The sequence below is a fragment of the Eurosta solidaginis genome, chromosome 3, assembly GCF_040869045.1.
Source record: "Eurosta solidaginis isolate ZX-2024a chromosome 3, ASM4086904v1, whole genome shotgun sequence".
Lineage (NCBI taxonomy): Eukaryota > Metazoa > Arthropoda > Insecta > Diptera > Tephritidae > Eurosta > Eurosta solidaginis.
The window spans coordinates 219171497-219197645 of record NC_090321.1 but is presented as its reverse complement, the minus strand read 5'-3'; the positions used below and the strand labels follow the sequence as shown (position 1 = coordinate 219197645).

At 35.7% G+C, this 26149-nt stretch overlaps 2 protein-coding genes across 16 annotated transcripts in view; one reads left to right on the top strand and one right to left on the bottom strand.

Annotated features, from left to right (window-relative positions):
• Pkn (serine/threonine-protein kinase N) overlaps nucleotides 1-8465 on the top strand; it is a 278814-nt gene extending 270349 nt beyond the window's left edge. For all 12 annotated transcript variants that reach the window (XM_067775179.1, XM_067775177.1, XM_067775178.1 and 9 more), the window contains one exon: nucleotides 1623-8465. In XM_067775179.1, coding sequence (XP_067631280.1) covers nucleotides 1623-1766 — 144 coding nt within the window. In that variant the 3' untranslated portion in view covers nucleotides 1767-8465. The remainder of the gene's footprint in view (nucleotides 1-1622) is intronic.
• The window catches only part of Tsen15 (tRNA splicing endonuclease subunit 15), a 35174-nt gene extending 9232 nt beyond the window's left edge, over nucleotides 1-25942 (bottom strand). For 2 of the 4 annotated variants that reach the window (XM_067775187.1, XM_067775186.1), the window contains exons 1-4: nucleotides 25759-25942; nucleotides 25580-25661; nucleotides 25317-25491; nucleotides 25133-25253 (exon numbers count right to left, since the gene is read on the bottom strand). In XM_067775187.1, coding sequence (XP_067631288.1) covers nucleotides 25169-25253; nucleotides 25317-25491; nucleotides 25580-25661; nucleotides 25759-25776 — 360 coding nt within the window. In that variant the 5' untranslated portion in view covers nucleotides 25777-25942 and the 3' untranslated portion in view covers nucleotides 25133-25168. Of the gene's footprint in view, nucleotides 1-20016; nucleotides 20152-24607; nucleotides 24779-25132; nucleotides 25254-25316; nucleotides 25492-25579; nucleotides 25662-25758 lie in introns of those variants that run through there. The other 2 variants (XM_067775188.1, XM_067775189.1) reach the window with 2 other exon arrangements.
• Between the last annotated feature and the right edge of the window lie 207 nt (nucleotides 25943-26149).

The following is a 26149-nucleotide window of genomic DNA, read 5'->3' as shown; positions in this document are numbered from 1 at the left end:
AAAAAGTCAAACAATTCTTGCTTGGCGCATGTTCTACTGCGCCTGCAAGTTTTTTTCTTTTTAAAACTTATTTTTATAATAAAATTGAGGGGAGTGCTATAATCTTTTTCTTGTAGAAGGGTCTCTCACAGGCAGAAGAACTACTTTGTATCATAATTTGGTAACCCCTGGAGAAAATATTTATTTTGCACTCTATCATATTATGATAACACTTGTCTTAATACCGTCGATTATAACACCACATCATTATTCAAAATAAAAAGGGCCCTGTCTCCGAGTAAAAGATTTTTCTCTTCTCGACTATTGATTTCATGATGGCCGTTCTGGAGTCGAATCCAAAAGGTAATAAATAATGCAAATTTTTGACGGTAACCTTAACCTTGCAATACGATTCTCAGATCAACGCTGTTAGAGCAATCGTCTTGAAACATTGTTGGTCTGCAAAATAAATATTACCAACTTGGGTAGCCAAATTATGATACGAAGCAGTTCTCCTGCCTTTGAGTGACCCTTCTACTCTTATAAGAAAAAGATTACATATATTACTCCCCAATTGTATTATAGAAAGGTTAAAAGAAAATAAACTTGCAGGAGCAGTAGAATATGCACCATACAATTATTGTTTAGTACAACAATGACCCGTAATATTACTCAAAACTAGTAAATTAGCATCTAGAAATCAACGGGCTTTTAGTTCTTATTCGTTAAACTAGAAAAAATCCCTAAATCCCTTCGAAAACCTCATCGGGCTTTTAAAACAGAAATTTCCGAGTTAAAACTTATTTGGACATGAAACCGCTACTCCCCACTGTGAAAAATCAATGGAGAGTGACAGATGATATCGAAACCCAATCATACTTTTAAGTTGGAATTATCATAATCTACTAAGAAGGAAAGGTTCGTTTCCAAAATATTGGTTTGTTGCTTTAGTTTTGCACAGCTCTATGCTCTATGCTGTTGTTGTGCTCAGTTGTAACTGCTTTAAGTTAGTGAATGTTTTATAAATAGTTGAATCGCCAATGACTATTACATATTTTGAAAAAACTTTGCTTTAAATTTATTAACGTAATATAGTCCGTTATATATTTGCATTGAATTTGTTGCTTTTGTTTTGCACAACAATGTATACATTAGACTGGGTCGATTTATTAACCGATATTATCGCACTATCGATTTTTCGATAGGATTTGGGCTCAGGAAAAAAGTTCCACTACGCATACCCAAAAAATAATTTTCGAGCCTGCGAAAAAAAAATTGCGAAAGACTAAATTTTTCAACCAAAACACCCCAAAATCAAAAAATAAAACCTTTTTTTTTCAAAACACTGTTATCGCCAACGTTTTTACAACAGTCTTTGAACAAAAAAAATATTTTTTGGGTTTTGGGGAGTGTTTTGGTCGAAAAATTAACCCTTTCGCTGTTTTCTCGCAGGCTCGAAAATTATTTTTTGGGTATGCGTAGTGGAACTTTTTTTCCTTAGCCCGAATCCTATCGAAAAATCGATGGCGCGATATCGGTTAGCTTTCGTCCATACAAATCGACTCAGGCTAGTATACATATATATTTTTCTTTCTTTCAAAGTAAGCCCACATATAACTAATTAAAACAAAATAACTTTTCAGAATCACTTGGAGGATGTATCGAACTTCGATGAAGAATTTACATCTGAAAAGCCACAACTGACACCTCCAAAGGAGCCAAGGCATTTGACCGACGAAGAGCAAATGTTCTTCCATGATTTCACATACACAGCCGATTGGTGTTGATGTAAAAACCAAAATGGGCAGCTGGCATTTGAAAACTCAACTTGAATTTTGTCTGCATGAATTGTAAATTGAAAAAAAAAAAAAACAAGAGGAAAACACAAGAAATGAATGGAAAATAATGATGAATGCGACCGCAGAGTAATGAATATAAATTTTTTGATTGGAAAGGCGGTATAGAAACGTTCAAAAAGGCATTGGTTATTTGGACACATGTTTTTGAATTTAAAATATTAGAAATTGTTAAAAAAAGAGTGTTTTGCGATAATTGTTCAAATGTTTGGTGTGACTTATTTCGATTGAGCATTTTAGTTCTAAGTAAAAATTATATTATATAAACATACATACATATAATTTTGCTAGGTATATATGAAAAAAGTAAATAGAAGAAAAAAATTATAATTCAATATGTCATAAAAGGAGGAGCATGAATGATAAAAATAGAATATTTATATGCATGAAAACGAGAAAAAAATATACAAACATTTATATACATATATACATTAATGAAAAACTAATTTACGGCGAGTTTATATTACAATGTTTTACAAAATGAAAAATTTTGTTTGTTTAACAAAAAAAATTTTTTTTTAGATATTTTGCTTGAATATATACATACATATATATATAAAAAATTTAACTAGGCAAAAAAATATACTTTCTGTGGGGATCATATATCGATTGCTGGGTGGAAGCAATATCACCCCATCTCAGCTGCCAGTTCAAAAACGCCCCATCTCAGATTTTCTTCGTAAAAACCCTATCTAACGTCAAACTGTATAGAATATGCTCAGATGGGGGATTTTCGAAACAAATTTCGAAATAGGGCATTTTTGAATAAAAATCTAAAATAGGACGTTCTTTAAGTTTTCGAGAGAGGACGTTTTTCAAAGGGTACGCCTTTATCAAGCAGATAAAATAAGCATGCTCAGAACTTTTAATGCACTCTAAAATTCCTGAGGCCGAAAATCACTTTTCATAGATAGAAACATATTATGGTTTAGGATGGTGCCAAGTTTGCGTGATTTCAAACCCTTCCTTCGATAAAATCGATTTTATATTAGAAATGAATTTGATTTGCAAATTAATAAAATTTGATTTGTAAATTAATTAAAAAATAAAATTAAAAAATTAACTTAGATGGCGAAACAAAGCAAATAAAGTTTATATTTTATTAAAAAAAAAATTGAAATAATTTTGCTTAGTGAGTTGCCCAATAGGAAATTACATAACTCTCAATGTCGCCTTAATTTGCATTCCCACGAGAGCCGGCACAGCAAACGTGCCGGATTGTCTAGGTTTTTTTCTGCCAAAGACTGTCATTTAATTTTTAATGATTTTGGGCCAGAGTATAATTTTTATTGATTTTTCTATGTCTGTAATTTCAAATGACGAAATCAAAAAATCATTGATCGATGAATTTATCAAGGTTTTTCTTCTAAAATGTCAAACCTAAATGCGCTGACAGTACGAAATCGCCATACCATGTTTTTGTTGCTGTTTTTGTAACCGCATAACACTACTCAAGGTTTTTATGAGAATATTGCGGGTGTGGGCAGTACTTTGCTGGATATGAATTCGAAACGTTCAGATACCAGCACCTTCTGGTACCACCGCGGCGGCCTCGGGAACGATTTTGACAGCTAGGACCATTAGTTCTGTGGATTTAAGTCGCCCCTTAATTCAGACATACCTACGGTGGGAAAACTACAGAACTTGTTTTATAGGCGTCTTATCTTATAGCAATTTCACAAAGAAACTAAATGCAAAAACAATTCCTTTAGTGATATAATTAATGATTCATTAACGAACAGCAACCCCAAAAAAATATAACGGTTTTTACAAAAAATAACTAAAAGTAACCAGCCGTTTTCTCTTTATTTTAAAAGATAATCCAAATAAAATGCATGTGCAGTAGGGTGGGTCAAATTTATTGTTGAAAAGGCACATCCAGTTTCTGAATCTATGGGTCCCTAATTTCGTTAGAAAATTTTATATCCCAATCCAAATAGCGGCTCTCACAAATAAAATACATGAAAATAAATATCAAATTCAGATTCGGATTGGGATAGAAAATTTTCTAACAAAATTAGGGAGGCTCGAAATTCATTTCAGACCTATGGTCCCATGGACAATATTACTCAGTATGACCCATAGATTCAGAAACGGATGTGCACCTGAAGGTTTTCCCGCATTTTTCCCCATACAATTTGACCCGCCCTAATATGCAATTATTCATAGGTGTTGTACCTAACCAAATGCATGCCTATCTTTAAGAAAGCCATATTTTTTTTTGCTGCAAATACTGCCAAAATAAAAACTGCATTTTTCTGCTGCTTTCCTAGTTTTCGTGAACTTCTTAAATAATTAAATTTTGATTATCGTTTGTTGCATTGGCAATAAAATCCGAATAATGAGAGCTTGTATTTGGTAGATTGAGTTTTATAATGGTAGAAATTTTGACTTATTACTTCATTAAGTCTCTGTGTGAAAATGTCATTAATTAAAAATATATTGAATTAATGCTATGGCAACGCTGGAATGGGTTTTTTTTTTTTTTAAGTTCTGAGATATATGTAGATCCGATAGATTAGATACTAGCCCGACTAGCTCGAGAACGGTTTCACATGACCACGTCGAACCTTCTACGTGACTGCTCTGGACGAGCATCGCCTGTTAAATATGGGAAAACTGAGTAGTTATAATCGTAACGCGATAGGATATGCGTTAAGAGAGCTATAAAATTATATACATTTTGTTTCAAATGCGAAAGAAAGGTCTTGTACGTGAGGTAAACAGAAATAAATCTGGGACCAATATATGCTTCATCCTATGGAAATGGTCATGTTATCCAGTACTTGAACTTTTAAGAATGTATTCGAATTTCTAAGCAAAAAATTCTGTCTGCTTGAGGTATATCACGGAGAGTATATTAAAACAGTCACACAGTGCTAATGATAAAAAAAAAAAAAAATTTTGAAATGATTAAACGATACACATAACAGACTTCAAATTAAAAAAAGAAACAGCATTTATGCATTTTATACGCAAATTCATATAATGAGATAAAGCGATATGGAGTACATATATGTATATACATACCAATGAACTGCAAAAATCGAACACAACAACCTTCTATTACATTCGGCAACATGATCGTGTTCAATGATCCAACTTGCTTAAACGAACATAATCGACCTTGATTTAAAATCAGCCAACTTATTGCATGCGTGAATATAATCAATTCAGGCGTTTGCCTCAACGGCGATTCATTCATCCATGCGTTTGAATAGAGAAGATGTCCGCATGCTTTTAGAGTTAACCGAGTTCAATTTTGAATTAACTGAAATTTTTGATTACCTAATAAATTTTTAAACTAAGCAAAAAATAATAGTAAATAAAAAAATAAAAAAACAGAAAAAGAAGCGAAACATTAACCGTACCACATTGCAGCTTTACAAAATGGAAATATTATTGATAACAATATATAATTTTAACAGTCAATCGGAGTTCAATATCAAATATTTAACTTGGTTGGTCCCTATACGAAACAGAAAAGTGGGAAGTCTGCCCCTAAATTTGAAGCTTATGTTGAAAGGGTCACGAAGCAAATTTATTTTTATTTCTTTGGTACTTGCAAACACAGCCTAAACACTTGTTTGTTGTAACATGGTTATTTGACATTGGCTTTTTAAAATTGATAACATCAATATTTTTATCTGGAAAAGCTCTGCAATTTCTTTCAATGTTCTTCTCAGGTCTGCAGTCATTTTCTCATGGTAGCTTTAGTTTGCTGCAACTGGTTTTCAGAACTCAAAAGGACATTAAACGGAAATATAGGGCTTTTCAAGACAAAAGTAATGGCATATACATATGTATAAAACAACCAAGTTGCAATAAAAAAAAAGAAAAACAATTCATTTCCTTGCAATTTTTGAACACATCTAAAGGGCCAATTAGTGGTGACTTAAACCATATAACCATAACCAGAAAAAACAGCTGATCGAACCAACCTTATGGAAATCGATGTAATCGATTAATGGTGCCATACCATAACGCTAACGCCATAACCATACCATAGCCAACCAATTGGTTTTTGGTTTCTCCATAACTCAAACATATTTTAGTTGGTGAATTTAATAACTTTTTGTTGATTTTATTCATTGTTTTGGATACGCTATGACTAAGACTTATATTTTGTGGAATATGTTTGTAAATTTTTACGTTTTCTTCATTTTTATGAAATTTTCACCATTAATCGATCACATTGGAGATGGTTATGGATATGGGTATGGTTACGACTATGGCGTTAGGGTTAAGGAAGTTTAATTAGCCCTTAAGAGATACGTTTAGCGTGAATTAGAATGCACTTTTTATAAATGAAATTAAGTTCACATTTTCTTTGTTGCTGGGTCTATGATTGAAATGTTGGTTTTCGTTATGAATGTTTTTGGTTTGAGCCGTTCGTGTGCCCCTAACGAATGTTACCAATGAAAAACTATTTCGGCTTGAAGTACAGTGCCTAAATATGAGACTGCAAAAAGTAGTAAAATATACAGAATGGAGCAGCACCATTTGTGAAAAAGCCGCTTGGTCAATTAGAAAAATACTGAAATATTTATAAAGGGCTCGGGAGGGACGAGGGAAATTACAGAAAAAGAAACTGAAGTGCAAACGGCTACATCCGAAGCATAGTTAATATTACCTGTATTGAGCGAAACCCACGTAGAAATTGCTATAACTAAGGCTGTTTAACAGTCACACCATTTCATTACACCAAGGCGCATCCCCATCGGATTAGGGGGTCAGAATATACCCACGGTAGGTATGCCTGTCGTAAGAGGCGACTAAAATACCAGATTCAAGGGGCTGTGTAGCGCAACCCTTCAGGTTTCCAGCGCAATATATAGCTTCTCCAAACCCAATTGTCAACCTCACCTATCCGCGGCGAATCCGGTTTCACTAACAGACGAGGCTCTGGCGACCCCAAGCTCCTCGTGGAACTTGGGGTAGGGAGGGAGGGATGGCCTGAAGGTTTAATATGGCCACAAAAATCGGTTTCGAGATGGTCGGGCTAGCACCTTAATGGTGCTGTGTTGCCGGAACGCACCGGATCTGTATCCGGCAAAGGACAATCACATCGATAACACTCCCCAAAGCCTTCGGGGGGCAACCTTATCGCTACAACAGCAACAACACCAAGGCGCAATTACGAAGTTAGCGCCCGTCACGCTACATTAATACAAATTTCTCTTTGGCAACACTAAAAGCCCCATCATATAAGCACTTTTTCATAAAGATGCGTTTTACACAATCGTTTGCATTATGAGTAAATTGCACGTATTTTTATAGAGAAGGGCAGATCGAGCGACAGTAGCGCCATCTGACATGAAAAAGTAGCCATCTTCCAACTTCATACGCATAACAAGAAGAATTTGACATTTGCTTTGACTAAGCGCGCTTTCACACTTTGCAAGTGAAATTATTTTTCTCACTCGGTAACTTTTCTTCTAACATTTTTCACAGTTAAAACTGCAATTTATCAAATAAATTGAACATAAAATATGTTAGCAAGTATATTTCTTGTATAGTGAGAACGAAAAAAAAACAAAGAAACAAAATTTTAATTGCCAAGTTGTTGTTGTAGCAGTGCTTCGCCCCATCCAATAGGTGTGACCGATCACAAATTGTCATCAATATCCTCTAACGGGAGTCCAAGGAAACTTGCTGTTTCAGCAGGGGTGGACCATAATGAGAGGGGTGTTAGGGGCGTTGGTTCCACATTACAATTGAAGGTGTCATGTGGGGACACATTGCAAGCAGGGCATACATTTTATATGTCGGGGTTTATTCTGGATAGGTAAGAGTTTGAAAATTACGATAAAAAAATTATCAGTGTAAGCTTTGATTGATTTGATAAAAAAAGACCCAACTACTAAAAGTGAATTAGAATGAAAATCCATTTAAAAAATAAGGAACGAATTGAAGATTTTAAATATAAATGCAACGTATAAAAAAAGCAATTCAGCTTGTTTTATCTATGTGTATTTTTAATGAAATAATACAATTAACGGAACAAATGAAAAAAGAAATAGAAAACACAAAAAACGAATTGCTCAAAACCTAAAAAAATTATCATGAAAGTGTAATCTAGAATTATTTTTATAATATTTGGCCAAATTTTCTATCGTTTCAATATGTCTAAAAAAAAAAAAAACAAGGTGTAGTAGATGAACTGAAAAAATAAAAGCTATAAAATAAAAATACTATACTACATTGTATGTTATACACCACATACTATTGGTCCACTTTTAAATACTTTTAAACTACATAACGAATCTATTGAGCATAAATTAAGTAATGAACCGCCGATAGCTTGAAGCATCATTGGTTTAACTCTATTAAATATATTACTCAATATATAAATCATTTGCTTGTAATCGCATTAATCATAAAATTATTATTTAAACATGATTATGCCTATAAGTTTTTAATGTTATTTTTATTTTTTTTGTTTTGAGAACTTTTAGATTTGTAGTTAAATTACTTTAAACAAACATTACCTATCTAATTAAAAGTAATTTCAATTGTAATATTTACTTATTAAATTTACCCATTTTTCATTTCCCTTTTATTTTGAATTATTGATAATAAAAAAATATATATGAATGATAAATAAAAACATATATACAATCATAAAAATTTGAGTTGATTTTTATCTTTATTCAATTATTTTATTTTTTTAAAGGTGGTTTGCATACAAAAGTTTTGCTAGTTCTCAAATTGAAAAAGTTTAAATCTATGCTCCAAAGACAGCTTAAAATAGACTGTGGCGGATGGCAATCGAAACGGCTTTTAAACAACTTTTCAGCTACTGTTCAAGTTGTAAAAACCTTTGATAAGAGTTTGAGTAAGCGTTTGTCTCAAATTATAAGCGACGTCCATGGCGGAACGATACAAGGTGGGAGCATGGGACAGCTGATTATAAACTTTTTTTATTTAATTTGATACATCAACTTCCGGCGCAGTACGATTTTGATATTTGGCCATCGAATTTACAAAAACAAAGTACATGGAATTTTTATTTATGTTTGTAGGCATGTCACGATGCTGCCACCTTGTATCGTTCTGCCATGGCGACGCCGCAATCGAAATTGAGAATTAACATTTTATCAAATACGCCCCGGCAAAACTGTCCTGCCCGAACTATGATTTATATGCATAATATTAAAAGAATTTAAAGCAAGTTAAAGATGTGGTGTGGTACCTAAAGCAATGTCTATCAATCCTCTTAAAACTGCCCTAGAAGAAAACTATCTATGCTAGATCCATCCCTAAGTCGCACCAAAATCCGATTTTGAATGGAATCAAAATACTTAAGGGTTACACCAGACAAAACCCTCACGTGGAATGCTCATCCAGATACTACCTCGAACAATGCAAAAAAAGCTTTCTTTGCCTGCAGTCGACTCTTCGACTATGTTTGCATTGGCACACCTCCCTTCCCTAAGACTTCAAAATAATTTTGAGCTAAAGATCGAAAATATGACAAGGCAAATGAAAGTTATAAGAAAGCGCATGGGAAATCCCATATTGCAACTACGTGTTGCAATGACCCCTACGCTCAGAATCTCGCGTAACCGTGATTCAGAGGTCAAGTTATAGATGGATTGAAGTTTGATGACGAAAAAAAGGGAGATGGTATCTATGGGCCGAACTTCAAGAAAACGTTACCAATGGGATGCTATACCACAATTTTTCTCGCAGAAATCACTGCAATAAAAGTTTGCGGTACTGAATGTCTACGAAGAGGTTGAACCTCGCGGAGTGTCCTCATTACGTCAGACAGCCAGGCGGCCTTGCTACATAATTACTACTGAGCTATTGGATGAATGCGTTGGAGTCCTAAATGATTGGGAGCAAAAATATATGGGTTCCCAGGCATGTTGTTGTTGTTGTTCTAGCGATAACGACACACCCCGAAGGCCTTGGGGAGTGTTATGTTGTTGTTGTATCGATAAGGACACTCCCCGGAGGCCTTGGGTTGATGATCCTTTGCCGGATGCAGATCCGGTACGTGCCGGTACCAATCCGCCCTCCCACCCCCAACATCCATGAGGAGTTCGGGGTCGCCAGAGCCTCGGATGTTAATGAAACAGGATTCGCCACGGGTAGGTGAGGTTGACAATTGGGTTTGGAGAAGCTATGTATTGCGCTGGTAACCTGAAAGGGCTGCGCTACACAAACCCCTTGAATCCGGTATTTTAGTCGCCTCTTACGACAGGCATACATGGGGAGTGTTATCGATGTTGTTGTTGTTGTTGTAGCAGTACTTCGCCCCATCCAATAGGTGCGACCGATCACAAATTGTCATCAATATCCTCTAACGGGAGTCCAAGGAAACTTGCTGTTTCAACAGGGGTGGACCATAATGTGAGGGGTGTTGAGGCGTTGGTTCCACATTACAATTAAAAAGATGGTTGGTGTCATGTGGGGACACATTGCAAGCGGGGCATACATTTAGTATGTCGGGGTTGATAGGTAAGAGTTTAACCTGTTAAAGATCCAGATCGAAGTTGAAATAGAGTGACTCGCGTTTCCCTGGGGAGTGTGCGTTCCTTTTCCGCAAGTTTTGAGTACTAGATTCACCGGGCAATTTCTGGCATAAAGGTCCGACGCCTGTTTGTGGAATTCACTGAGGACCTGCTTGTGTTTTTTTGCTTCATACGGCTGAGTTCTCAGGTGCCGTATTTCCTCATAATGCTTACGGAGATGACTCCTTAAGCCCCTGTCCAGTGTTGGCTCATCAATCAGATGTCTGTTGGGATGCCCAGGTTTCTGGGTATTCACATGGCTAAGTGAATAAGCTTCACACATACGTACCAAATTTCAAGCAAATCAGATGATTAGATTAGTAATAATAGATTCGAAAATTGTTTTATGTTACTTTGCCTTCACTGTCACATACTCTGATAAAAGGGAAAATTAGAACCTGAAGGTCATAGTACCTGACAGTGTGTACCAAATTAATAATCGGCAGAGGACCAACTTTGAGAAGTTTTTTGTGGTTAAAACAACAAATTTGAAGAGATTACATCAAAGGCTTTACCACTGAAGAAAATTACAAACCAGCCAAAGCAGTGGACCCTCAAGGAATGGCCAAGCTGGTGCCAAAACATTTAGGCAGTGAGGGATTCAATTACCAGGCGCAAGTTTTTAATTTGTTTCTGTCCACCTAAAACCTGCGAAACCAGGGGTGGCTTTTGGCAATCCGATTGTCGATACTCGTCGGTTCTATACTTTAATTCACCCACAGCGGTTTAGGGGTTTAGAATATACCCGCGGTAGATATGCCTGTCGTAAGAGGCGACTAAAATATCAGATTCAAGGGGTTGTGTAGCGCAATTTTTTCAGGTTGCCAGCGCAATATATAGCTTCTCCAAACCCAATTGTCAACCTCACCTTCGAGCGGCGAATCCCGTTTCACTAACAGACGAGGCTCTGGCGACACCAAGCTCCTCATGGGACTTGGAGGTGGGGAGGGAGGGATGGCCTGAAGGTTTAATGTGGCCATATAAATCGTTCCCGAGATGGTCGGGCTAGCACCTTAATGGAACTGTGTTACCGGAGCGTACCAGTTCTGTATCCGGCAAAGGACCATCACACCGATAACACTCCCCAAAACCTTCGGGGAGTAACCTAACCTAACGCTCTTGCTTGATATCGCAATACGGAAAGCCACCCCATCAAGCCAAGGAAATTCATACCGTCCGATCTGTCCTGTCGTCAGTAGAGAAGACACTGGAAACCGTTCTGCTCCCTTATTTTACCGCAAATCAACGGCTTGCCACGCGGCAGCATGGTTTCCGAAACTTGCATAGCACCACTACCACACTAAATGCAATAACATCCCTCACAAATTGAAGGCTAAATTAAGATTTACCTCACTCCAGAACAGTACTCGGTGCGCTAGTTCTGTCAAAACTTTTCACACATATAACAGTAACGTGCGTGTTACCTCAAGGCATAAAAGGATATTCCATTTCACTCGGTATTAAAAAATAATCCACGGATTATTATTATTGGTCGACAGGCATCGGTACAATTTAGGAAAAAGATTTAAGAAATAGACATAAACAAGAGCTACCTCATGTGGTTTCCTATCCCAACTTCTGTTTTTAACTTTGTTTTAAAACCAACGCTTATGCCCCTAATCTTTCTAGTTTGCAATTGCATCTAAGGTACAGAACCGTAACGAGATCCTCAGGTCTCTCGCTAGCCCCACTTGGAGCAAAGGCAAGGACTCGCCTCACAAAAAATTAATCTCCTAAACACTACGAAAAAAATTCATTCGTTTGAACTTGGAAAGCATAAAAACCCCTCGGCCTCATCCGCACGCGGTCGGCGATTTATGCCAGTAAATCCTGTTCCCAGGGTCCAATACCCGAAATACGCAAAAGAGTAAAGCAGACTAACCAGGGAAATGCCCGTCATTGTGGGATTCAAGGGGTTGATAAGCGCCATACAAAGCTTCATACCCAATTAATTGTAAACCTTACCTACGCGAGGGGAATCCTGTTACAAACATCAATATATCATACACATATTTAGCAGGCGACGCTCTGACGTAACTTCTTTGCTCTGCAAACTGGCGCCAATTGATCACACTAAGGGCATTTTTTTGTAAAATGTTGAACTCTTACTTATGCAGAATCAACTCCGGCATATACAATCTACGTCCTGCATATAAATGAGCGCACATGACACCAACCATGTTTGTAATGTCGAACCAATACCCCTAGCTTCAATTTTTTAATGATCCAACCCTATTGAAACTGTGGGTTCCTTGGACTTCTTCAAGAAGGTACCTGGTTTTGAACATATTCATATGGATACTGTTGGACCTCTTCCAGTTTCAAATGAAAATTGTTATATCTTAACAAATATTGACAGATTTTCACGTTGGCCTGAAGCTTATTCACTTAAAGATATTTCAACAAATACTATAGTAAAAATTTTTATTCAAAATTATATACCACGATTTGGTATACCATTAAATATTTCAGTAGATCAAGGTTCACAATTCACCTCAAAATTTTTTTACAGAATTAACTAAACTTTTAGGTTCTCATAAAATTCATACATCTCCTTACCCTCCCCAAGCAAATGGCATGATAGAGAGATTTCATCGAACTTTAAAAACAGCAATTATAGCATCAAACGGCTCGGTTCATTGGTCTGACATTTTACCATTCATTCTACTTGGTTTACGAACTTCTATTAAAGAAGATTTAAAATGTTCATCTGCTGAACTTGTTTATCGCCAAACACTTAGAATACCTGGTGAATTAATTATTTCAAATAGTAATAAAGAACATGATTTTTAGATAAGAGAATATTTTTCGCTTGTTCGTTCTAAAGTTTTTCATCATAACAAAGAAAACTTTTTCATTCCTAAAAAATTAGAAAATTGTGAGTATGTTTTTGTTAAAGTTCTGCGTAAATCTAATTTAGAATCACCTTATGAAGGACCTTTGAAAGTTATCTCTAAGAAACATAAAACATTTACAATTCAATACAAAAAAACTATTAAAAATATTTCAATTGATTTACTTAAATCAGCAAACATACTTATTAACACTAATTTAAATACAAATACATTAAACAACAAAAAACAAAAAGAGGTAACATTTAATATTAATTAATAATTTGTATGTTTTAAATTTTCTTGGAGGGGGAGTAAATATAGTGTTAACTACTTTGTACTCTTTACTTAAATTTTTAAAATAATTTTTAATTGAGTTTTCATGTTAACTAAAAATTTTTGAATAACTTCCATGACGTAACAATACAAGGTGGCAGCACGGGACAGCTGATTATAAACTTGTTTTATTTGATTTGATACATCAACTTCCGCGCAGTACGAATTTGACATTTGTCCATCGAATTTACAAAAACAAAGTACATGGAACTTTTATTTATGTTTGTAGGTATGTCACCATGCTGCCACCTTGTATCGTTCCACCATGATAACTTCAAAAAAAGAAAATTCTAATTAGTTGGAAAATATTTAAACTCAAAAATAAATAAAATTATATTTTTAAAAAATAAATATTCAAATATTTGGTTAACCACTAAACCTGGGACAAATCGGGAAAGATCGCTATTTGATAGGACGAGGCAGTGCTACAAGACGAAGAAATTTTTAATTTTATTTTAGGTTTTCAAGTTGATTTTTTAAAATTATGTCGCTAATTTTTATCCATTCAAAAATTTACTTAAAATTAACATTTATCGTGTCTGATTGCATATGAACAAGAAAATAAAACCTCGTAAAATTATTAAAGAAAGGTTTTAAAATCGTCACTCTTTGTACATAAATTTATGTTCGTATGCACTTAAAACTGTAACACTCCAATGAAGCCATTATATTTTTGCGACTTAAGCAAAGTAAAAACGGAAAACATTTAAAAGTTTTAGAAAATAAAAAAGAACATATTTTTACATTAAGGTTATTTATAAAATACTTTTAAAAATTGCGGCTTAAACAGAAAAAAAGTACATTTGCATAAATTTTTTTGAAAAAGCCACATAATTGTAAAATGTTCATTTAAATTGTAAATTAAAAGAAGAAATTAAAATGTGTAAATTAATAAAGTTGAAGAGTGATTTTTGGTAATAACAAAAAATTGGACTTCTAATATACATTTCAAAAATGTCGACCTATCCTAATGAAAATGTTGTAACTTAAGAGTTATTTTAACAATACACCCTTGACATTCAGATATTCTGTTAATAAGGTCCTATCTAAGCGAAGTCATTAATAAAGTCGTACCTCAGGAGACCGTTTAAAGGGCTTTAACTTGAAAATTCATTTTTTGACAGAATAGATATCAATTTAGTTAGCTAAACTGCCTGCTCACAATTCGTTAACGAATTAAAACGGTAAACTATACTATAGCGGATATAGTCCTCCATACCATAGTTTACAATTTTGCGTCATAAACAAACTGTTATTCCTTTTTATAAGCTTTTATTATATATTTATATAAATTTGATATACTTCCCGATGTTCGATGGAGCTGAAATTTGGCACACATGCATAACTCCGATGACAATGCAATACTACTTTGCGAGAATTCGATAAATTAATCGATAACAGAGTTATCGGTAAAGATTTGTATTCACAAGGGAATAACAGCCTAAGTTCTCAAGAACGGAGGAAACTTTACTTTGTTTCTGTATACAACAAACGTAGAAGTTAGGCTGTTATTCCTCAATGTTACTTCATTTTGTTTTACAAATTTTTGGCGATCACGGTTGCCACTTAGCCACCAAAAATGGTCCCTTCCAACCCCATTTGGTCCACTGGTCCATTTTCTTCAATTTTGGTCCTTTTTAAGGCAGTTGCCACGATTTTGGTACTATTCTTTCTTTTTCACTCAGGTAAAAATTCACAATATTGGCCAAAAAAATTGCAGCACTTTCGTTAACCCATATATAATTTTGAATTTACTTGAATGGATTTCTCACCACAAAAAATTGCTTAGTCAATAAAAATGTACGAGAACAGTGACATTTCGCCTAGGAAATAATTTAGGCGAGGCATTAAAAAGAAAAGTGTTGGCAAACACATTGTCGTTAATTGTTGATGAAACAGCCGACTTATGAAAAAACTCTTGTTTAATATTTATAATAATAATGACTAGATATTTCCATCGGTTATTAAACACTTAGTGACAGATTTTTGTCACTAGTAGAGCTAAAAGTATGTATTTCAAATGCACTTGCGCCTCTAAGAAATTTGACAAGGCTTGTAACTGATGAAGCGTGGAGTTTAATGAATTGAAAACTAAGTAAAAGAATGAAACTAATTTATTTTATATTAAGTGTACTTGCCACTTACTTAATTCAATGAAGGCACGTCGATATTTAAATCTTTTTCACCCAGCACAAGAATTATTTTAATACTTCTTGAAGGCGATAACTTTATAGATGTACAACGAATGCGATTAGAAAATACTATTTTTATATTCAGCTTTTGAAGCAAATGCAAGAGATTTGATTTTGGAAGAAATATTTTGTGTAAAATTATCCCTGTAGGTGCTAGCATTAACCCCTGATGCCAGGTATCAAAACTTACACTTACTGAATCAAGGCTATGATATAAAGTTTAAACGTTAGGAGAAAAAGGAAGCATCTATAGAAATAGAACTAACAAAATTGTTTAGTTTCATTTATGCTCTACTGAGTTTTCCACATAGTTCGACCAGAACGCACATTTTTGAACCCTTCCTTACTAAACATTTTATTTCATTGCAACCAACAACATATTGCTGGAACTAAAAGCTTTGTAAGCAAATCTAGGTTCACAACGTTAGGTTGGCGAACGACATACACCTATTCTAGAAATGTGAAAATATAATACCATGAACTACATTTTATTTTTGTTTGTTCCTTGAATTTAAGCAAAGTATTTATTATGTCCAGTAAAATTGTATATAAGAAACCATGGAAACATCCTAAAGTTTTGTATTTTACAACGAATACGACCGCCTTATATACCAATAAAATAAAACAAAAATTTGCTCTTTTTTTTGAGATTTGGTCCTTTTTTCCGTCAATTTTGGTCCCAAATGAAAACATGGTGTGGCAACCGTGTTGGCGATGGAACAGACCAGAGATGTGCAATCAGTAGTGGTAAACTGAACGCGACATAGGCAAAGTCACAATAAAATATGTTTTTAAGTTAGTTAACACTCGAATAGAAGAACTTGACTGTTCAAAGTTGACTTCGAAGAAACCTTGTAATTTATATGAGTTTGCCGGGGATTGCCCGTATCGCTTTAAATGTATGAAAACATTTATTTCAAGCAATTTTTAATTTTATAATTTATTTAATAATTTGGGAAAAATTTAAACAACGTGACATCAGGACGGACAAGGCGACAGCTGTTTCGATTATACCTTGTAAATCTCTTCAAAGCCTTTTCTCCCGGGAGTGGGAGTCGAAACCTTGTAATGTTGATGCATTAAAAGAAATGGATAGGATGAGAAACGTTACAAATAACTAAGTAAAGATTACATAACTAATTTAAACAATATTTTACCCTACTAAAAGTTTAAAAAAAAATTCATATCTAAATTAAATTTAACAAAAAAGCTTTTCTAAGAACAAGCTTCTATTACTTGTTAATAAAACGAACTAAAAGTAAAAAATAAAATTAAAGAAAAAATTTTTTTTAAAAATAAGCTTTTATTATTGGTTAATAAAATGAACTAAAAAGTAAAAAATAAATTGACTGTAAAGAAATATAACACTTTATAAGTTCATTGTAACCTTTAACGATAATTAGGCTTTTCCGTCTGCTACAAAAAAATTTCATATTGTACATAATTATATATTTTTAACATTAAAACTTTACACCTTACATACACTGTTGCGCGTATTCAGCAAACATACTAAAGGGCTCAAAGTAATCCATCTCAATGCGCAAAGCCTATATAAAAAGCTGGATGAATTGAGATTCATATCTGAGGGTTCTGATATAGATGTTATATGTATTTCCGAAACCTGGTTTTTTTCATGTCATAAAAATGATTTGGTGCAACTAAATGGATATCAACTTTTCAGGGCTGATAGACGTGGTCATGGTGGTGGTGTTGCTATATATGTTAAAAGTAGTTTATCCTGTAAACTTTGCTGCAGTGCTAGTCCAAGTGATTCTGTCGAATATATGTTCGTAGACGTGTTCTCTGTAAATAATGAAAGGCTTCTTATCGGCTGTGCATACAGACCTAATCATGGAGTTGACTTCTCTGGCTTTATTGAATTTCTCGAGCCTCTACTTATAAGCTATGATAATATAATCATCGCTGGGGATTTCAACTCCAACCTTCTCGTCGACTCAACTCTAAAGCTAAGTATGGAGTCTCTTGGACTTTTTCCCACCAATTTAACTTCACCTACACACTTTACTGACTCAAATTCTTCTTTGATGGATTTATTTTTTGTGAATGATCCCATGAAATTGCTCCACTACGATCAATTGTCGGTATCTTGCTTTTCAAAACACGATCTGATATTTCTTAGTTACAACTTTCAAACGTCACACATCCAATGTTCCTTTCCGTATCGTGATTTTGGAAGCATAGATTACAGTTCCCTTAATGCAGCGGTGGAGTCGGTCGAATGGAGCTTGATTCGTCCGCTGACATCGGCCGATGATCAGGCATCATTCCTACAGAACCATATTATTAGGCTTTTCGACAACCATGTGCCAGTGAAACTCAAGGCTGCTACACACAATAATACCCCTTGGTTGCCAATCTAAAACACTTAACCTTGCTTACTCACGATGGAAAAGATACAAAACCCTGGAGGCTCACAACTGCTTCAAAGCAGCTAGGATCGCTGCAAACAAAATCATTAGGTCAGCTAAGCAGAAATTTTATAATAACAAGTTTAGTGCTGCTTTGAGTTCGAAGGAAACCTGGAAGTCGATTAAACATATTGGTATCGGAAAATCCAAATGCGATATTTCTGTCCTCCCTGATGTAGACATTAACGAGATAAATATAAATTTTGTAAATCTGCCAATCTCAACTGACAATATATGTGCTGACAATTATTGTATTCGCGCTAATGTTGATTTTGGTCCTCTTGAGTTTGCTAGTGTCGATGATTGTGATGTCGTTCAAGCCATTCTTTCAGTAAAGTCTAATGCTATGGGGTTCGATAGTATATGTCCGAAATTTTTAAAAATAATTCTTCCTAAAATCCTTCCTCACTTAACCTACTTGGTTAACTCTTTGCTGACGTCCTGTGTATTTCCCAAATGTTGGAAAGTTGCTAAGGTAATCCCAATCCCCAAGCAAAACAAGGAGTATAGACCTATAGCTATTCTGCCTTTCTTTTCCAAGGTCGTCGAACGAATTTGCACTGCCAGATAAAGACTTATGTGCAGGATAATAACCTTCTCACAGATTCCCAGTCTGGATTCAGGTCAAATCGTAGCTATAAAACGGCGCTCCTATCGGTGATAGAGGATATTCGAGAACAAGTTGACAAAAATTTTACTGCTTTCCTGACTCATCTCGACCATTTAAAAGCGTTTGACTCGGTCGACCACACCGTTATCTGCAAGAAGCTGGACAGCCTATTTAATTTCTCCAACTGTGCAACAGCCCTAATCAGATCGTATTTGGCCGACCGAACTCAGGCAGTAAGTGTTGGTAGCAGAAAGTCTGACTTCGTCAGTGTTTTAAGAGAAGTCCCACAAGGCTCAATCCTTGGTCCCCTGTTATTTGTTTTGTATATAAACGATTTGCCTGGTGTTCTCAAGTATTGTAATATTCACATTTATGCTGACGACGTACAATTATATATGTGCTGTCCTAGTGATCGTACCAGTTCATGTATTAATAACTTAAATTACGATTTGTGCCAAATTGGTACGTGGGCTTCTATGAACGGCTTATGTCTTAACCCTAAGAAGTCGAAACGTATAGTCATTCATAGAAGGTCACTAGATAAAAGTGGAATGGAAAATTTAATTTTAGACAACACTATTATAGAATACGTTGACAGGACAAAAAATCTAGGTGTAGTTTTTAACAAAACCATGACATGGAAAGATCTCATCTTCCGCACAGTGGGAAAAGTGTATGGGATGCTTCGTACACTCTGGCTTACAAAATATTTTACTCCGTTACATATTCGTCTACTAATAGCAAAAGCGTACTTAATACCTACGCTCCTTTATGGTTGTGAGGTTTACTCTAATTGTGACTATGTAAGTAATAGGAAACTTAATGTTGTTTATAACAACATTGCTAGATACGTCTATGGGTTGAAAAGACTTGACCACGTCTCTCATCATGCTTACAGGTTGCTAAACATTTCTTTCGATAACCTTATTAAACTTAAAACGCTCACTACGCTACATAAATTAATATATATGAAGAAACCTGACTATCTGTATCGGAGGCTAAATTTTCTCCAGTCGTCTAGATCTGTTCTCCTTACCCACTTCAGACATCGTATGCTAATATCTGATCGCCAGTTCTTCATTACTTCCATACGTCTTTGGAACTCGCTCCCTTCTAGACTTAGGCTTATAAGCAATGCTCTGCTCTTCAATAAAGAATTAACAAGTTTCTATAATAATCTAGACAATTAAAATACTGATTTCTTCTAAGCAAATGTACTCTATCATTCGTTTATTTTATTTATTTACTATTTATTAAATATATTATTTATTGTAACCTTTTCTTAGCCATAGTCATTAGCTTTAAGTTTCAAGTTTAAATTGTTCCTATTTTATGCCTTTTACCGACTAGCACTATAAAATAATTTTTGCCAAATTGTTGTGCTGGGATGAATTGCCTAATAAATACAAATACAAATTATTAAATCTTACAGTTTATATCACAGTCCTAATTGTTCTAATAAAAGCGTGTTATATTGTGATAGCAAGAAAAGGAGGTCCTAAATGTATTGTATTGTATTTTATTAAACATTTTCTAGATGCATACTTATTATGTTCTTAATTATACCATCAAAATTTAACATATTCAATATTATATATATATTCATAATTCATATTTTGAAAACAACGAGCGGTGGCCAGGATGTTTACCCAAGTTGAAATATAAACTGCTCACTCGATATAGAAAAAGTTTAAACAAAAAACAATAACCGTTTTTTTGAAATATTAATTTTTAAATACTAAAAAAATAATTTTTTTGTAACTATATGCAATTGTTTATAAATTTATATAAAATTAAAAGTAATAGCGAACATTTCAAAGATCATGAGAATCGGTTAATTTTTGACAAAGTTATTGACAGTTGAAAAAATAGGTGAATAAAATACCGACTGCATTTTATGGAATTCAATTGCCGATAAATCCGAAAAAAGTTTTTTTGAGGCAAAAAAAAATACAGGCGTTTCATTATTTTGACCAAAGAACAACATATTAAAATTTCATCGAAATCAAAAATCATGTCCTGCGCGGACCGGGTGTCTTGAAATGGAATGAGCCTATATAAAAAAAAAGGCTTTCAGAAAAAATTATTTACGGACTTTTAATTTTTTAGTCCGAAAGGAATTATTAAATCCGAAAATAAAAGTTAAATTCTGAATTTTATTTTTTAAGGACAGAATAAAAGTTCGGCCCTATAACTATGGAACGCCTCATCCAAATAAAACAATTTTTTTCCTACAGAATCCTTCTTGTTTCAACCTAAAGCGGTGTATCAAGGCAATTTCTCCTTCGGATCAAACTTTATGGCAAAAAAACTATGGGAAAGTACAAGTACAGTACTACAAGAGTTTGTTTTAGTTTTTTTATAACAAACTTCTGGCGTTACTAAAAAAAACTTTCAAATGACTGTGTAGATGCCAATTCTAGAAATTAAAAGAATATATTGGTAAAGAATTATTTTCATATGAATGAGCCGTTCCGTAGTTATATGGTCGGACATTTATTCCCGGACTTTTTCGACCAAAAAAAAATCTATTAAAATAGGTCCCTGTTTATAACTCCTTCGTAAAAATACAGAGAATTAAGCCCAAAAGCTACGCTGGGCGTGTCATGCGAATAGATAAAGACGCTCAGTTCACTAGGTATTCCTATAGAAATTCGTATTTGGAAAAAGGGGAAAGAGAAGACCTCCAATTAGTTAGGAAAGACAGTTGAAAGAAAACTTGATATCCCTTATTCTTTTGTTAACAAAGGTAAATTTATAGAGCTTATGAAATTATATAAGGAAAAATATTTAAGTCAAGTATGAGGGTAAGTATGTTGAAGGGGCAACTGGAGTGCAGGCCGTATAACCAAAGAAGTATAGCGTCAACTAAGATAGGGCATACAGACTACATGGTCCCGTGCCTAAGTTTCATGGGAGATCTTGAAGCCATAATATAATTGGAGGGTTGACGCAAGGGTGCGGAAATGGCAGAGCACACTACCCACGTAGGTACCGATGGTTCGATCCAAAAGCAGGATATCCTACAGACGGCCAGATCACAGAAATTCTTGACGAATATTGCTGAAGCTGCAGTCGCGTCAATATATATACTGATAGTCAGGCGACGATCAAGGCAATAATCTCTTCATCAAGAAGCAAAGAAGCATTGCAGAGACTTCACTCAGGCCGGACCTTACATCTATACTGGGTTACCAGTAATAAAGGGTTAAAATTAACGAAAAGGCTGATGAGTTGGCGAAGGAGGGTGCAGCAATCCCCTTAAGAGAAATCAAGAACAGATTGTCGCGGATAGAAGATTATGTGCAAATTTTACTACATTAGATTAACTAAGTTGATTATATCTCTAACCCAGCGGGTTGGGGGGCTTAGAATATACCCGCGGTAGGTATGCCTGTCGAAAGAGGCGACCAAAATACCAAATTGCTTCAAGGGGTTGTGTAGCGCAATCCTCTTCAAGGGGTTGCCAGCACAATATAGACATAGCTTCTCCAGCCCAATTGTCAACCTCACCTACACGTGGCGAATCCTGCTTCATTAACAGCCGAGGATCTGTCGACCCCGAACTTATGATGGATCTAGGGGGTGGGAAGGCGGTAATGGCCTAGAAGGTTTCATGTGGTCCTACCAAATCGTTTCCAAGATGGTCTAGTAACTGTATGATGCTTGTTACCGATACGTACTTGATCTGCATCCGGCAAGGGACCATCAACATCGGTAACACGGATTTATTTTATAATATAAGTACGGTACCTATCGGCAAGCATGCACAACGGTTGGGTGCTCCTTATAATGATTGCTGCAGAAGCTGCAAAGACGAAGAGGAGATAGAAACAGCTAAGCTTTTTCTGACCGACTGTCCTGCGCTTTGACGCAACAGGAAGAAGTCTCTGGGATCTCCCTTCTTTGACGATCTGGCTAAGTTGGAACCGAAAGAATTCCTGACATTTGCTGAATCGACCTGTTGGTTTGAGTAGAGAGAGATCCACGTGGTATCACAATGGGACCTTTTGGGCCTAAGTGCACTGGTGCTCGCATCGGTGGCCACTCTAGCCTTACCTAACGCTACCTAATTTTGGATTTCCCGTTTGTTCGTCAAACAAATTCTGGCAACACCATAGACACATTCAGTCTATGTTGTTGTTGTAGCGATAAGGTTGCTCCCCGAAGGCTTTGGGAAGTGTTATCGATGTGATGATCCTTTGCCGGATACAGAACCGGTACGCTCCGGTAACACAGCTCCATTAAGGTGCTAGCCCGACCATCTCCGGAACGATTTATATGGCCACATTAAACCTTCAGGCCATCTCTCCCTCGCCACCCCCAAGTTCCATGAGGAGCTTGTGTCGCCAGAGCCTCGTCTGTTAGTGAAACGGGATTCGCCGTTCGAAGGTGGGGTTGACAATTGGGTTTGGAGAAGCTATATATTGCGTTAGCAACCTGAAAAGGTTGCGCTACACAACCCCTTGAATCTGGAATTTTAGTCGCCTCTTACGACAGGCATACCTACCGCGGGTATATTCTAACCCCCTAACCCGCTGGGGGTACATTCAGTCTATGTGAGGTCTTTATTGACTGGCCACTGTTGTTGTTGTTGAAGCGATAAGGTTGCTCCCCGAAGGCTTTGGGGAGTGTTATCGATGTGATGGTCCTTTGCCGGATACAAATCCGGTACGCTCCGGTGCCATATCACCATTAAGGTGCTAGCCCGACCATCTCGGGAACGATTTATGTGGCCACATTAAACCTTCAGGCCATTCCCTCCCTCCCTACCTCCAAGTTCCATGAGGAGCTTGGGGTCGCCAGAGCCTCGTCTGTTAGTGAAACAGGATTCGCCGCGGATAGGTGAGGTTGACAATTGGGTTTGGAGAAGCTATATATTGCGCTGGCAACCTGAAAGGTTGCGCTACACAGCCCCTTGAATCTGGTATTTTAGTCGCCTCTTACGACAGGCATACCTACCGCGGGTATATTCTGATCCCCTAACCCGCTGGCCACTCAAACCTACTTATTATGATGTTATATTATATGATATAAATAAAGGATTATTAAGGCTCAGCGCTTCTTTGAACGATCATATTTTGTGTTTCACCATTGTTTTTTTTTTTAATTACAGAGCATAGGTTTTTTTGTTAATCGTTAAAAAATCTTGCAGAGAATCGACTACAAAACAGCTCGCCAGCTTATTGCCATTTTCAGGGTTTAATTTACATTTTGCAATTAGCTACCCATTCCCGATTTTTATGTCGAGTTTACTAGAGTTTAACCGCTTAATACTGACGTGTAAACTCTCTTTAGAAATCATAGGTTGTCTAGCGTGCATTGGGTAGTGAACATTTTGTTAAATATAAAAAATATAAATGCAAGTCTGAAGTTAACTATGGAGTTTAAGTTAACTCGCCACTGCGAAATTGGCCCTAAGTAAACTCTTTTCTATGTTGGAGACTTGATGATAGGCTAGATGCTCCTGTAACACTCTAGACCAGCACTACAGCTTCCACTGATATTATCTGGTAAAATCGAGGCTCGAAGATAAGGGAACGGACCCAAATTACGTGACCCTTTTAGGCGGGAGGGGGGTTTCTTTAGGTATTACACCTGGTCACAGGGGGGGGGGGGGGGGAGGGATTGAGACTTTGTCACGTAGTCAATAATCTCTAGAAAATCTTGCAATTTTTCGAATAATATTTAAATTATCGCGCGCGGCGCTCTGCGATTCTAACTCACAGGTGGCAATAGTGACGCACATATGTTGTGACTGACGCACATATGTTGAGCTGACTTAAAGCTGACAGGTTTTGTACTCAATCAGTTTAAGTGTGCTTACGGGCATTTTATTTAAAGTAAAAGTCTTATTTTCTAAAATTTTTTGGAGTCTTTTTATTGTAATAGTTAGCACTTGTTCGCTCATTCCTTCATAGATTTCTTATATATCACAAACAATAGTTGAGTCACTTGGAAACGTGCATGTGTCAACCAGATCGACGAGAACTGGTGCTGGTGCAATGTCGTTGTAGGATTGGCTGTACAATGCATTTATTAAATTTTACAAGGATTCCTTTTCGATGCAAACAATGCTTAATATTATTAACTTATAATTAAATGTAACGCGGCGAGTGTCGAATTAATAAAAACAAATATAAATCAAATAAAATTTTTTTAAGTTAGCAAAAAATTATTTAAAATCATACGTATGAGCTACTACGTGAAAACTAAAGGGGAGAGGGGGGTTCTTAAAATATACTACCGGGGGTTACCGGGGTCACCGAGGGGAGGGGGGGGGGGGAATAAAAGTTGTAGAAAATTGGTCACGTTCCCTAAGCGCACACTTAACATAACAATAATAGTAATTTATAAAAGTATGTAATTATGTCTACCTTTTTAACACGTTTATATACATTTCGTACAGAGCTTTACTTTTTGTGCCCAAAACCCGTAGTCACTTGGTAGTACAGAATATTGGAAGATGTATCGCATATAGCAAGTGTGACATCCGACCTAAAGCAAAACATAAATGTAAATAGTAAATACACATTATTTGGTGGCTTTCTTCATACTTACTTTCTTGAGTCAAAATTCATCAATTTCTTTTGCAAATTCTCTAAATCAAGAAAGTTTAACGGTTGACTTGATAAAATCGGTAAAAAAGCAACAAATGCATCATCACGCTGTCCTCGTATATAAGCCACATTCAATTCAGAATCGTAGCACTTTTGCAAACAAGTAATACGTTTATCTATAATGACAGAATATGTTATAAACACTACTCCCACAACAACAACAACATGTTATAAACATTTCTTTAGTAATTTATTAACGCTTACCACATTCCAAGTCCAAAAATACCCGACCTCCCAATGCACACTTTAGCTGGTCTTTGCAACCCAAAGTTTGAAAATCTCGCAGCTAATGTAAATAAGCAAAAACAGTTTGAGAGACACTTTGGTAATCGGTAACACGAAAGAACGCGCACAGCTGTTCAACTGGCGGCACGGGAACTTACCGCATCAATGGAGCTCATTTTGCCCTTCGCAATAAAATCAAAATCATTTAATTTAAGTAGTCAACGTTTTGCAGCATTTTCAAAATATCACACACATGTTTTTTGATTCATAAAATTAGTAAGCTATAAATTAAACGTACAACAAAAATTTTTCAACACGCACGAACGGCTCTTTGCCACTGCTTTACCGACCAAAAGTGAAAAGTGATGCCAGCAAACTTTATTCGAAGTGCTGTTTATTTTCTTGTGTACGGTTCGAATAATTATCTTTAAAGGGCAAAACAAGGTTCACTCTCTATGCCAGCCTGATTAGGAATTTCATTTTCTATGAAGCTTAATGGGGCAGTTACTCACGAACGTACGTACCAAAAACGTGTCAGCTGACACGACC